General features: G+C 38.4%; 1 protein-coding gene and 1 non-coding gene across 8 annotated transcripts in view; both read left to right on the top strand.

The window, feature by feature from the left end:
* Positions 1-12,390, top strand: part of PIGL (phosphatidylinositol glycan anchor biosynthesis class L) — an 83,894-nt gene that overhangs the window by 55,740 nt on the left and 15,764 nt on the right. For 4 of the 7 annotated variants that reach the window (XM_011359000.2, XM_011358997.2, XM_011358999.2 and 1 more), the window contains exons 5-6: positions 1-32; positions 1,579-1,712. In XM_011359000.2, coding sequence (XP_011357302.1) covers positions 1-32; positions 1,579-1,712 — 166 coding nt within the window. Of the gene's footprint in view, positions 33-1,578; positions 1,713-5,019; positions 5,357-8,005; positions 8,482-12,390 lie in introns of those variants that run through there. The other 3 variants (XM_011358998.2, XM_011359001.2, XM_023529993.1) reach the window with 3 other exon arrangements.
* Positions 7,376-7,449, top strand: TRNAV-CAC. Its single transcript has one exon. It is a non-coding gene; the product is annotated as a tRNA-Val (tRNA).

Raw genomic sequence — 12,390 nt, 5'->3', positions numbered from 1 at the left:
GACCCTGCACTCAGAAGGGAAGTTACCTAAAGGTAAGCCTGTCCCTTTTGCAAAAGGCCTCTAGGTAAGGAAACTTATTAGGGTGAAATTTATAAATACACAGAAAGCTAGGCCAAGCAGAGGTGAGGGGAAGGACTGGCTACATACTTCCTGACTCAGCTCAGTGTTTCTGTCAGTGAGGGCCCCCCAGGTCTCAATCGAGTTATATCCATTGATGAGTACCCAGCCAGCCAGCCAGGCTCTGGGTGTACTGGGAGGCTGGGGGTGTTGGTCAGGGATCTCCAGAGAAACAGAACCAATAGAACCAATAAAAGATTATATATGATTTATTAAGAATATATTTATTTAGTATAAGGGCTTGGCTTATGCAATTATGGAGGCCGAGAAGTCTCATGATCTGCTGTCTGCATTCTGGAGACCCAGGAAAACTGGTGGTATAATTCAGTCACATTCCAAAGGCCTGAGAAGCAGGGTAGCCAATGATAGATGTCCCAGCCTGAGGGCAGGAAATGACCAATATCCCAGCTCAAACAGGCGGAAAAGAACAAATTCTCCCTGCCTCTGTCTTTTGTTCAATTCAAGCCCTCAACTGATTTTATGATGATGCCCACCCACACTGGGGAGGGCATTTTACTTTACTGAGCCCACAGATTCAAATGCTAATCTCATCCAGAAACACCCTCACAGACACACCGAGAAATAATGTTTAGGCACATATCTGGGCACTCCATTGTGCAGCCAACACACAAAATCACAGCATAGGTCTTTTCTACCTCTGGTGTTCTTTCAGTCTGTCCATCCAGACTCATCCCATTCCCCAGTTAATTAGCTAGGTTGTAAATGACTCATGGGTGCTCGATGGATTAATCTGCCTGAGGTAAAAACTCCTCCTAACTTAAAGGGTGGCATTTCACCCCACTTGACCATTTATTGTGTGATGCTGATGCTTAACCTTTATGAGCTAGTTTCTGGTCTGTCAATGGGGATAATATACATCCCTCACAGGCAGGAGGGATATGAAGGTGAAACAAAAGAAAACAAGTAGTGCATGCCCTTTCTGAGTGGGCTTACTGAGTTTACCAAGCTGTGCAGTCTTTGGAACATAACTATAGTTCATTTGATTCTTACATGTCATCCCTGTGAGACAGGCAGGTCCCACACTATCAATACCATTTTACAGATGAGAAAACTGAGACACAGAGAGGTTAAGGGACTTTCCCAAGTCTGCCAGTTCTTTAGTAATAGAGCAGGAAGCAGGTCTCTGGCCTCCCAATACAGAAACTCCTGTCTCCATCCCCTTTCCCTTGCCTCTGAAAGAGCCAAATCCCAGCCACTAGCAACCAACCTTCTATTGCTAGAGCATGTTGCAGGGAGAGGGCAGCTAGCCAGGTGTTCTACAGCCCTTTCACACTTCTCATCCGTGAAAATGATGGGCAAAGAGCAGCTCTGGTGCCACAGAGTAATCTGGCCAGTCCCCGGCCACTGCCTAGAGCCTCAACAGACAGGTAGGGTGCGCAGGGGGAATCTTCCCAGAAGCGACCACACTCTCCCTTTCCTGTCTCTCGCTCTCCCACCCAGGGTTCCCTGTGCTCACACTTCAGTCTGTGAGCGTGCTGCGCAAGTACCTCTCCCTCCTGGACCTGCCCTTTTCTCTGCTTGGTACCTGCGACGTCCTCTTCGTGCTCACCAGCAAAGAAGTAACAAGGGCCAAGGTGAGGACTGTAAATTCCTGGACAACCCAACTCCATGTCTGTGCCCCAGGCCTCCTAGCTCCTCAGAGCCCCAGCACTGCAGAGGCCCTAACCAAAGACCATCCACAGCAGTTCAGCGTCTGTCCTCAAGTGTTAGCAGTAATAGATTTTCTTGAACTTCTACTTTTTTTTCTGATTTTAAAAATAATACACGACTTAAAAAGTAAACAATAATACGTGCTCATTGCAGAAAATTGGAAATACATAAAAGCATCAAAATTAAAATAATTAATAAAATTACCTGCGATCCCACCTCTCAGAGGTAATCACTGTTAACATGTTGGCCTATATCCTCTATAAAGAGTATGATATAAATATATATACATATACTTATATATATTCTTATATTTTTAATGGGATTACAATGTAACAACATATGTCCACTTTCTCTTGTGTCATTAAGTATTTAAATTGTAATGGCTGCCTATATTCCATTGTGTGGAGTACATAAGATATGTCACAAATCTCTTATTATTGGGCATTTCAGTTTACCAGTTTTTCATTATTATACATGGAGCCATGCTCCCAGTTCAAGTCTAAGACCAGGATCCTCTGTAAAAAGCCAATGGGACAAATCAGTTTGCCTGTTGAGGAAGAACCAGGCCCAGTGAGGCCCTTGTGGTAAAAACTCTTATGTTGTTTGGGCAGGTGATTCTAAGAACCATCGAATTAGGGAGAGGTCAGGTTGAAGAAAATCACTCCAGTTTGTCTCCAGATGCACCCCGCATTGATGTAAATCCACCAGGAAGAGAAGGCTAGCAATGAGTAAATCTGAGAGAACTCAATAAGTTTGGAGGTTTTTGGTGGGGTGGAGGGGGTCTTAGCTTTGTTTTCTAAATTGTCTGTAATAAACATTTATTTACTAAGAGGCACTTTTGCTAGATGCTGAGAATGCAGCATTGAGCAGAAACATTAATTCTTATTTCTCTGATAGTTCATTTCTGTTCTTTATTATTTCTGTCCTTCAATTTTATTCATGTTTTACTCTGCTCTTCAAATTTTCTTGGACTTGAAAGTTTAGTTCAATGTTAATAAATTAATACTATAATATTAAACAAGAAACACATATAAAACAAGGTTATGTATTGATCTGTTGGTGAAAATATTGCATCCAGAAGCTCACAAGAACCTAAACCTTAATTTCCCCTAGGAACAATGGTGCAGTGTTGACTAATTCAAGTGTTTGCAGTAACTTTATCGAACATAACGACCATGAATAATGAGAACTATATATATGATTATCTGATATATATTATCATATATACGATTATGATTATAAGAATATGTAGGTAATCCTTTTACTGTTGATTTATAATTTAATTGCTTCGTAGTCAGTAAATGTGCCTTGGGTAATACTAATTTTTAAAGATTGAGATTTCCTTAGTGAATGACCTAGTTCATGATCAATTTTTGTAAACGTTAATGTTTATCTAAAAAGAATGTATGTTCTCTATTTGTTGCAGTTCAGATTCTAGATATAACTAGTAGATCAAGCTTAGTACTTATGTTGGTCACAACTTTTGTATTCTAACTACTCTTTCTACATTTTGATCTATTACCTTCTGATACAAGTATACTAAGGTCTCCCACATTGGATTTGTACATTTGTCTTTGTTTTTACTTTGTGTTCAGGTGCGCAAAGATCAAGGTTGTTAAATCTTCTTAGCAGAATATTCCTTTTATTATCTAATAATATCTTTATTAGTGATTCTGCCTTAAATTCTGTTTTTAATATCAAATTGCTACAAAAGCTTTCTTTGGGCTAGTATCTACATTTTGTTAATGCCTTTATTTTCCACCTTGTGTTGTCATTTTTAGATGTTTTCTGTAAGCCACATATAGTCGAATTTTTTTTTTCTTAATCCCACTATGAAATACCTTATAGTGGGCATATTTGGCCCATTTTTATTTGTAATTATTGATATTTTTGGACTTATTTCTACTATCTTGTATTTTCTGTTTAATATCCCCACCACCACCACCTGCCCTTTTCCTGTGTTCTGTTGGATTGGTCAAATTTTCCACAGTCCCACTCTTCTCTTCCTCTCTCAGCTGTTATAAAAATTTTAATATCATTCATAGCTATAAAGTTCAAAGCATTTGGCAAAGAATGTCCTCCCTGCCACAGAAATTTAGCATGTTTTACATACTGATACATACTTGATTCCTGGCCTTGTGTTGTTTCTCATATCACACACATTCCCTCCGGGTTCTTTTCTTTTCTCTGATATGTTTGCTTTAGCAATTTTTTAGCAAGGGTCTAAGGAAGGCAAATTCTATTAGCCTTTAAATGTTTGCATGTCCTATCTTTTGAATGAGTTTGGCTGGAAATAAGTTTTTGTGTGTAACTTTCCCTAAGCATGTCTGAAGATGTAACTCCCATCTAAAGATGTAATTACTATAATTTGTGATAGCCTTATGTTTTGGTAGCATCTATGCTGATGAGGAGCCCGCTATCTATATAATCTTATTCATGTGTAGTTAATCTCATTTATGTTAGCTTTTAAGATTCTCTATGTATTTCTGGGTTCTGCAATCTTGTTATGTCTGGGTAGCTTTGTTTGTATTATTCTGCTCAGTACTCTCCAACTGAGGGTCCTTCCTTGTCTTTTAGCTATTCTGAAAAATCCTTACCTATTATTTCTTCAAATATCACTTGTGTGAAGTTCTCTATATTCTTTTCCTGGACTCCTATGAAATATATCTTGGGGCCTCTTAATCTATGCTTTGTGTCTCTTTAATTATTCTCTCGAATTATTTCTGTATTTCATATTTTGTTTTCATTTCTGAAATGTCCAATTTTTCACTTTATGTCCACTTATTCTTTCACTTCTGGTTTTTTATTTCATAATTTCTTATTTTTGGAAGTTGTTATTCGTCTATTTAGATCTTCGAATGTCCTTCATGCCATTATTTTAGTCTTTGACAAGCTATTCTAGAAAACTGTTTTCATCTAGATATAGTCAAAGTCTGATTGCTGATAATATTACCTTGCTTTCTTTGTATTAAATTCCTTCATGTCTTCAGGAACTCTGATTTGCAAACTAGGGGGAAGGTATTTTTGTTGTTGGATTTGGGAGTTTTATCTCCCTCTTCCTCTGTGCTCTCCCTATCTAGAGTTTGCAGGTGCTTGAAGGCCATAACAGGCCCCTCTAATGGCAGTTCTAGGCACAGAGCCAGCAAGTAACTTGGTTCATTGCTGATCACAAGGCATTCAGCTTGCTGGGAGCTGCATGATTGGCAACACTTACCCATTCTCTTTTCACAGATGAGGGAGCACTGTTCCTGGCTCCAAGCAGTATGGTTGGGTTCCCTGTCCCTTCAGTGAGTCCCTTTCAGAAGCAGAATTACCAGCCACCACAATGCTCCTGGGCCATGAGCCATCCAGCCCTCTACTTTAGCCACTCACATCTGTGTTTGTGTTCTTTACATTCATGGTGCTTTTGGTCTTAGTTTTGACCCATCCTTGTCTTTTTTATATTCTCTGCATTTTTCTCTATTATTGCTCTGTTTTTGGAACGGGAAGTATGAAATGAATGCCTCATCTTAACCAGGTCAGAACACTTGAATTATGTTGAGAACAATAAAAAAGTAAATAGAATTACCATATGATCCAGCATTCCCACTTCTGGATATCCAAAGAAATCTAAAGCAGTGTCTTAAAGAGTTATTTACATACTCACATTCATCACAGCATTATTCACAACAGCCAAGTAGTAGAAGCAACCCAAATATCCATGACAAGGGAGTGGATAAAGAAAGTGTGTGTGTGTGTGTGTGTGTGTGTGTGTGTGATTTAGCTTAAAAAAAAAAGGAAATCTTGTCACATGCTACATGTATGAACTTTGAGGACATTATACTGAGTGAAATAAGCCAGTCATAAAAAGACAAATACTGTGTGACTTTACTTATATGAGATATCTATAACAGTCAAAATCATGGAAACAGAAGGTAGAGTGGTAGTTGCCAGGGGCTGGGGGAGGAAATGGGGGTTGTTCGATGAGTATAGAATTTTATTTGAAAAAGTTCTAGAGATCTGTCATACAGCCCTGTGAATCATTAAGGCTACTGAACTGTACACTTAAAAATGACTAAGATGGTAAATCTTATATTGTGTTTTTTTCCTACAATTAAAAATACCATTTTGGTAGCAAAGTGGAAAAGACCAAATGATAGAAGATATTGTTGGAGCATTAAATGAAATAAGTGTGTAAACTGGTATAACATTTCTAGGAAGTAACAGTAATAAACATCAGAAATCTTCTCAGAAATTGTACTTTTGACATTCTTGATACATTAAGTGAAAACAAACAGATTACAGAGCAATATATATAGTGTGATACATTTTTACACAGACATATACATGAAAAAAGTCAAAGAACATGCAAAAATATTAATATTGATTACCTCTGGATGGTGGGATTTTAGGTGAGTTTTTCCTTTTAATTTTTAAAATTTTATAAAATGATCATGTATTACTTATATAGTTCAATAAATTTATATTTACTCTGACCTACTCATTTTTATCTCTAGAATTATATCCTAAAGAAACGAACAAAGGTGTATCCAGAGATTTATGTGCAAGCATGTTCATTACTGTAATTTGTGATAGCCAAAAAAGGAACTGATATTCAGCAGGTGAATGACACAGTATTGTACACCAGTAAAATCATAGTTTTGAAAGGCATGTAATGAAAATGTTTCTCAAGTGGGGAGAGGGAGGAGTAGAAACAATTTTGATATTTTGTAATATTCTCAGAAAATCTGAACAAAAAGGAATAGAAAAATAGAGTTTGTAAAAAATCAAATTGGCAATAAATATATAACTCCTGTAAGTGCCCATCTTATTGAATGGGTACTAAAAAGTGATTGAAAGATTAGATCTAAAGACATTGGCCACTTGGGCAGCATGATGTGGGAAGCTTATAACTTGATAACTGTTACAAGTAGACAAATCAAGTGTCTTTGTACTACAAAGTTCATCCATTCTCTTAAGGTTTTTTTAAAATGAACGTTTTTACTATGGTCTTCAAAATTTTAACACTATTCTGTGAGTTCATCCATTGTCTGTTTCTACATATAATTTCTTATTTAAAAAATTTAGTCATATTTCCTTTTGAAACAGTCTGCATATTATTTTGCCTGAATATATCCTGTGGTGATAGTTCCCTTTATCATTGAAAGTTTGTGATTATCACAGGTGTACTTACATCTTTAAAGCCATGTATGTTGTGACAGTAAATATAAAATGAGTTCTTTAGATGAAAGTTTACAGTGATATTAACTTAGGCAAGTTAATTTTGTTAGAGAAAAAAAAGCAAGAAACATTTATATATGTTTATATATAGTTAAATCAGTTGCTATGATCTAGTCTGTTTAAAAACTGTTTAAAAGCACCAGATCTGAACAAGAAAATAAACATTTCCTCCAGTAGGTGGCAAGGAGAATCCATACCTATGTGTACCATCCTTTTTCCTTCTTCTAATTGTGATTGTACCTTCCCAGACTAGCCAATTCAGAGGAGTCTGAGAATAATCTAGCTTGCTTCCCATAAAACATCCCTGTATGTGTTATGTGTGTGAGGTAGTAGAGCAAAGTGATTAAGAATGTAAGCTCCAGGGGGTGGCTCCATAGTGTAGTGGTTAGTACGTCTGCTTCACACGCAGAAGGTCCTGGGTTCACGCCCCAGGTGGAGGCACAGACTGGCCCCGGTGCACTGGGTGAGCCAGACCCCGGGTGTGTGCCACAAGCGTGTAGGAGGAGATGCCCCGCCTTCAGAGATCCAGTCCTTAAGGGGAAATGGCAACATCCATAGGTCAGGGGTGGAAGGGGAAGGGGGATGGGAATTAAAGGAGGGTGGAGAATGTCGGCTCCAGAGTCAATCAGATGGCTCTGAATTCAAATGTCAGCTCTACTACCTACTAGCTATTTGAGATTGATGAGTTTCCTCATCTGTTTTTTTTTTTAAGCAGTTAATAATAATAGTACTTAACTCACAGGGTTTTTTAAATTGAGATAATGTGTGGAGACTGCTCTAACTGGCATTAGCATCATCTGCTGTTATCACAGGGGAAGAAGTAGAGATGGGAGAAGGGAGGTAGTGATTTGGAAGCCAATCCAGAGAGGTTTGCAGGTTATAGGAAGAAGCCAGACAAGACAACAGCATGAGGTGTGTTATTGGGAGGAAGACAGAACTGAAGTTACAGAAACTGCCCCAGTGAAAATGTTCCATAACTAGTCTTTGATTCTTCCAGAGAGCCATGTCCTGCCACCGCAGCCAGCTTCTCTGGTTCCGCCAGCTCTATGTGTTCTTCTCCCGGTACATGAGAATCAACTCTCTGCACTTCCTCTGAAGCCTGGAAGCCTTTTCTGATCCAAGGAACAAAGAGAAAAAACACCAGGAAGCCCAAGGACCTGGTCTGGAGCTGGCTTTTCTCCCTGAGCCAAAAGAGATCCCAACCTAAGGTGGCCTCCAAGAACTCTGCTCATCAGTACTGGTCAGACCCTAATAAAAGGGAGGCCCTATAGGCCAATGAGCTGTCTAAACTTCAGCTTCTTCCTGTGGGGAAAAAAAAGCACAACAACCAAAAACAATTAACCCAAAGACAATAATAGCTACCCTGCTAGCTTCTCAAGTTCTTAAAAATAATGTACATAATGACACAATGTATGTCTAACACCTACCACAGAATCTATTATTGTAAATAAATGTAAAAGTGCTCTAAAATCACTTCACAGCTGCAATGATTGTAGTATTCGTTTCCAAAGCAGGTTCACCAAACACATACACAAGAACAGTCTATGTTGAAAGTTCAACCATAATTCCTTTGATTTATCTCTGGTTTACGTATCAGATTTGAATATAGGGAAAACTTGCTCTATTTAGCACCGTAGTCACTGACTGGGGCACCCAAGCTGCGATCACTGTGCTGGGCACTGTTTCACGTGGAGACAAATACGATATGGATTCTACGCTCAATGAGCTTCCACTCAAATATCGCAGTTCTCCGTCTTTTGGGGAAAGCAGGAAATAAAGAAATCTGACCTTTTTTAAAAAAACACTCTAGAACTTGATGTCTTAAAATTGTGCTGTAAACAAAAGCACTCAGGTCTATCTTAAAAGCTTCTCAGAGTCCAGCTAATGGTCCAGTCAAGTGGCCTGAGGTAGGGAAGCTCAGTGGTGAAGTACACAGGCCCCGAAGACTGGTAACCCTGGGTATGAGGCCAGAATTACCAGCAAAGTAACCGCGAGCGAGGTGCTTAACATCTCTCTGCTGCCATTCTCTCATCTGCAAAACGGGGGACAATCATGTACCAGCCTCAGGAGAGATGATGCCTGAAGGTACACAGTATAGACTTGACACACAGTAAATGCGCAGGAAAGAGTAGCTGCAGGTATTCTGAGATCTAAAGAATAAGTAGGCATTAAACAGAGGGACTAGAATAAACCGAAAGCCTGACACAGAAAAGACCTTGCATTGTTTCTGAGTATTCCCTGTGTGGGTCAGATGAAGTTCTGAACTGCTGTCTCCATAGCCACAGGTTAGAGAAACCTGCTGGTTAGAGCTCACCACCCATACTTGCTCTACTTTGCTGAGGGTCACCAATATTTTGAATGCCTCCTGTGGGCCAGATGAGACTGTTAGGCTATTAGGCCCTAAAGCTGGGATCAAAAATGCAAATCTCACTATTATCTGTCTACTAAAAATTTGTCAATAGCTCCTAATAGCCTTCATATGAAAGCATGAAAAGAAATAAGCCACTGACACTGGTTAGAATGTGGTGGACCAGACTGACTCCTATCCTGCTGCTAGGAAGACAGACACTGAAGCCTTTCTGCACAGCAGTTCTCAATAAGAGCTTTTAGAATACACATACTCTGTGACCTAAGGAAATATTTTAAAAATCAAAATTATATATACAAAGATCATCACAGTATTACTTAAAATAGCAAAATTAGAAAAATCCAGTGAGTCAAGCATATTTACTAACAAGGAAAAATCTTCTCATGGTACATTGAATCTTAAAAAGGTTAGGGATGGTACAATCTAACTTTTATTTAATAAAACATAAATATATACACGTAACAAAAGTCTGTAAATAAATATATATATTGAAGGATATATATCCATAAAGTCATCTTTCTATGATGAACATTTATAATTTTAAAGGATTTTTCATTGCTTATGAATAGTTTTGATGTGAGAAAATACTTTTGATATAATGTGAAGTTAAAAATTGTATAGCCAGTATAATTTCAGTTATGTAAAGAAATGATTCATTAAAAACTAGCCATTTATTTACTGCTGGTAGACATGTAAATGCTAGAACTTTTGTGGAGGACAGCTTGGCAATTTCTAATAGAGTTAAATACCCTTTGATCCAGCATTTCTACTTCCAGTAATTTACACTATAGATTTACTCAAATGCCAAAAGAGGTATGTAAGGGATAGACATTGAAACACTGTTTATAATAGTAAAATACTGAACCAGTCCAAATGTTCATCAATTTAGGATTGGTTAAATAAATTGTGGATAGAACAGTAAAATACCATAAAACTATTTAAAAATAAGGCAATACATTGATATGGAAAGATCCCTAAAGTATATTATTAAGTGAAAAAAGCCAGATGCAGTGGGTAGTGAATGCAACCATTTGTGAGGGGAAAAAATATACATCTACACATACAAACGTGTGGACAAATAGGATACCTCTGGTAATAGTTCTTTGTCTCTGAAAAGGAGAATTAAGTGGGAGCAGGGAAATGGATACCTTTTGTCCTTTTTGAATTTTATAACCAGTGCATGTAGTACCTATTCAAAAATTTTTAAATCTTAGAGGTTAGAAAGATGTGTAGGATTATCACTAGTAGTTGCTTCTGTGTGGTGGGATTTAAGACTTTCTGCTTTTGTTTCACTGTACATGGTGACTTTTTTTTTTTAGTAAATTAATAGCCTAGATGAAAAATGAAAATAAACATTTATATTTACTGAATGCCTGGTGCTTGATTTGCACGAAACTGCAGGCTCTACTCCCGAGTTCCCAACGGGAACAGAACTAGGTTCTCCTTGGTGCCAGAAGAGAGCAAGAGACAGCAGCATAGGAGGGAAAGATGCCCCTCAAGGCCTGGCAGGACTGCCACTGTGCTCAAGTTAGGGAAAGGTATCCTCCTTGTGGAATGCAGCCCTGGGGGTACTTGTTTTGGCAAGAAAGCCTCTTTGTGCAAATTATCAGAAGGCAGCCCCCACTCTAAGCAGACACACTCCCTCACCAGAGCAAGACAGCCTTCTGGGAAGAGAAGCACAGATTATCCTCTCTAGCCCTCTTAGCCATGCCCTTGTGTAGTTAACAACTTGCAAAACCGTGCCACAGCCCTGAAGCCTGAAGCAAAGATCAAAAAGTAATAAAAATTACACTTTAGATGGGACCTGTATTCAGGTAATCTGTAGTCTTAAATATATTTGTTTAAAAGATTGAAAATAAACTACAAGATTCAATTTGAGAAAATAATACAAACCAAGAAAAAGTAGGAAGAATTCAATACAAATTAAAGATAAAAATAAATGAAAAAAAAATAGTTGAAAGGATAAGTTTTCTTTGAAAAATCAAATAAGCCAACTTGCTATTAGACAATAGCAAGTCTAATTCAGAAAGAGAAAAAACAAGTGTCATTACTGGGAATGCAATAGATTTACAGCCACAAAAAATAAAAAGACTGAAAAAATGAGATGATGTGCAAGTCCATGGCAACAAAATTTAAAATATAAAGGAAATGGATGACTTCCTAGTAAATTTTGGACTACCACAAAACCCTATCATAATGTATAAATAGGGTCCAAACATTTCAATCTCATAAAATACAGGGCTGCATTATTGCAAGATTCATGAAAACCCATATTTTTAAATCTTCCCATGACTTGGCATCAAGCAGGCACATCCAGGACCTGAAGGTGGTGCTGCTCCATCAGCTGTTCTACTTTCTTGGCAGAACCTAGGAGGGAGGGAGGGAAGCCTATGCACCAAGATGTTCAATACCAACTGCAGGTGGGGTAGGAAAAAAGGGCAATGAGCCAGGCTCTATGGGGGTTGGACCCTAGGACAGACTGATGTTATGGTGGCTCTCTCCTAGCACTAGAAAGCTTCACATTGCTCCTTTTGTTGAGCTCACAAAGTGAAAAAGGCTCTAAAACTGAACAAGTCCCAAGTAGGTGGTCAATTCCAAATCTTCCATCCCCACACCCCAGCACTAGCCCTGGCCTGCACACGTTTGAGAATGGGGATTAGACAGGGAACCAGTACTCAAGGACAACTGGATTAATCCAATGGCAAGACATCTTACTAATGAGATTTTACATGACTAAAATTTAAAAAGTGAAAGAGAACAGACTCAATAAATAACATCAGAACATATTAGAAAGGGAATTATAATAGATTTTTTAAAGTTTCCTAGTCTAGATGGTTTTACAGCTATCTAAAGGTAATTCCAAAGTTATTTAGAGCATTAAAAAGTACTCCCACTCATAGACATAATAACAAAACATGCTCTGCGAACATGGCACTACGAGTGGCTCAGAGTGTGCAGGGCCACAGCCTGCAGCCTGCATTCTGTCTTGGGGCCTGTCCCTCCCTGCCCACCAC

Source organism: Pteropus vampyrus, unplaced genomic scaffold (genome assembly GCF_000151845.1).
Source record: "Pteropus vampyrus isolate Shadow unplaced genomic scaffold, Pvam_2.0 Scaffold44, whole genome shotgun sequence".
Lineage (NCBI taxonomy): Eukaryota > Metazoa > Chordata > Mammalia > Chiroptera > Pteropodidae > Pteropus > Pteropus vampyrus.
The sequence above is the reverse complement of the archived record's forward strand: the minus strand, read 5'-3'. Positions and strand labels throughout refer to the sequence as shown.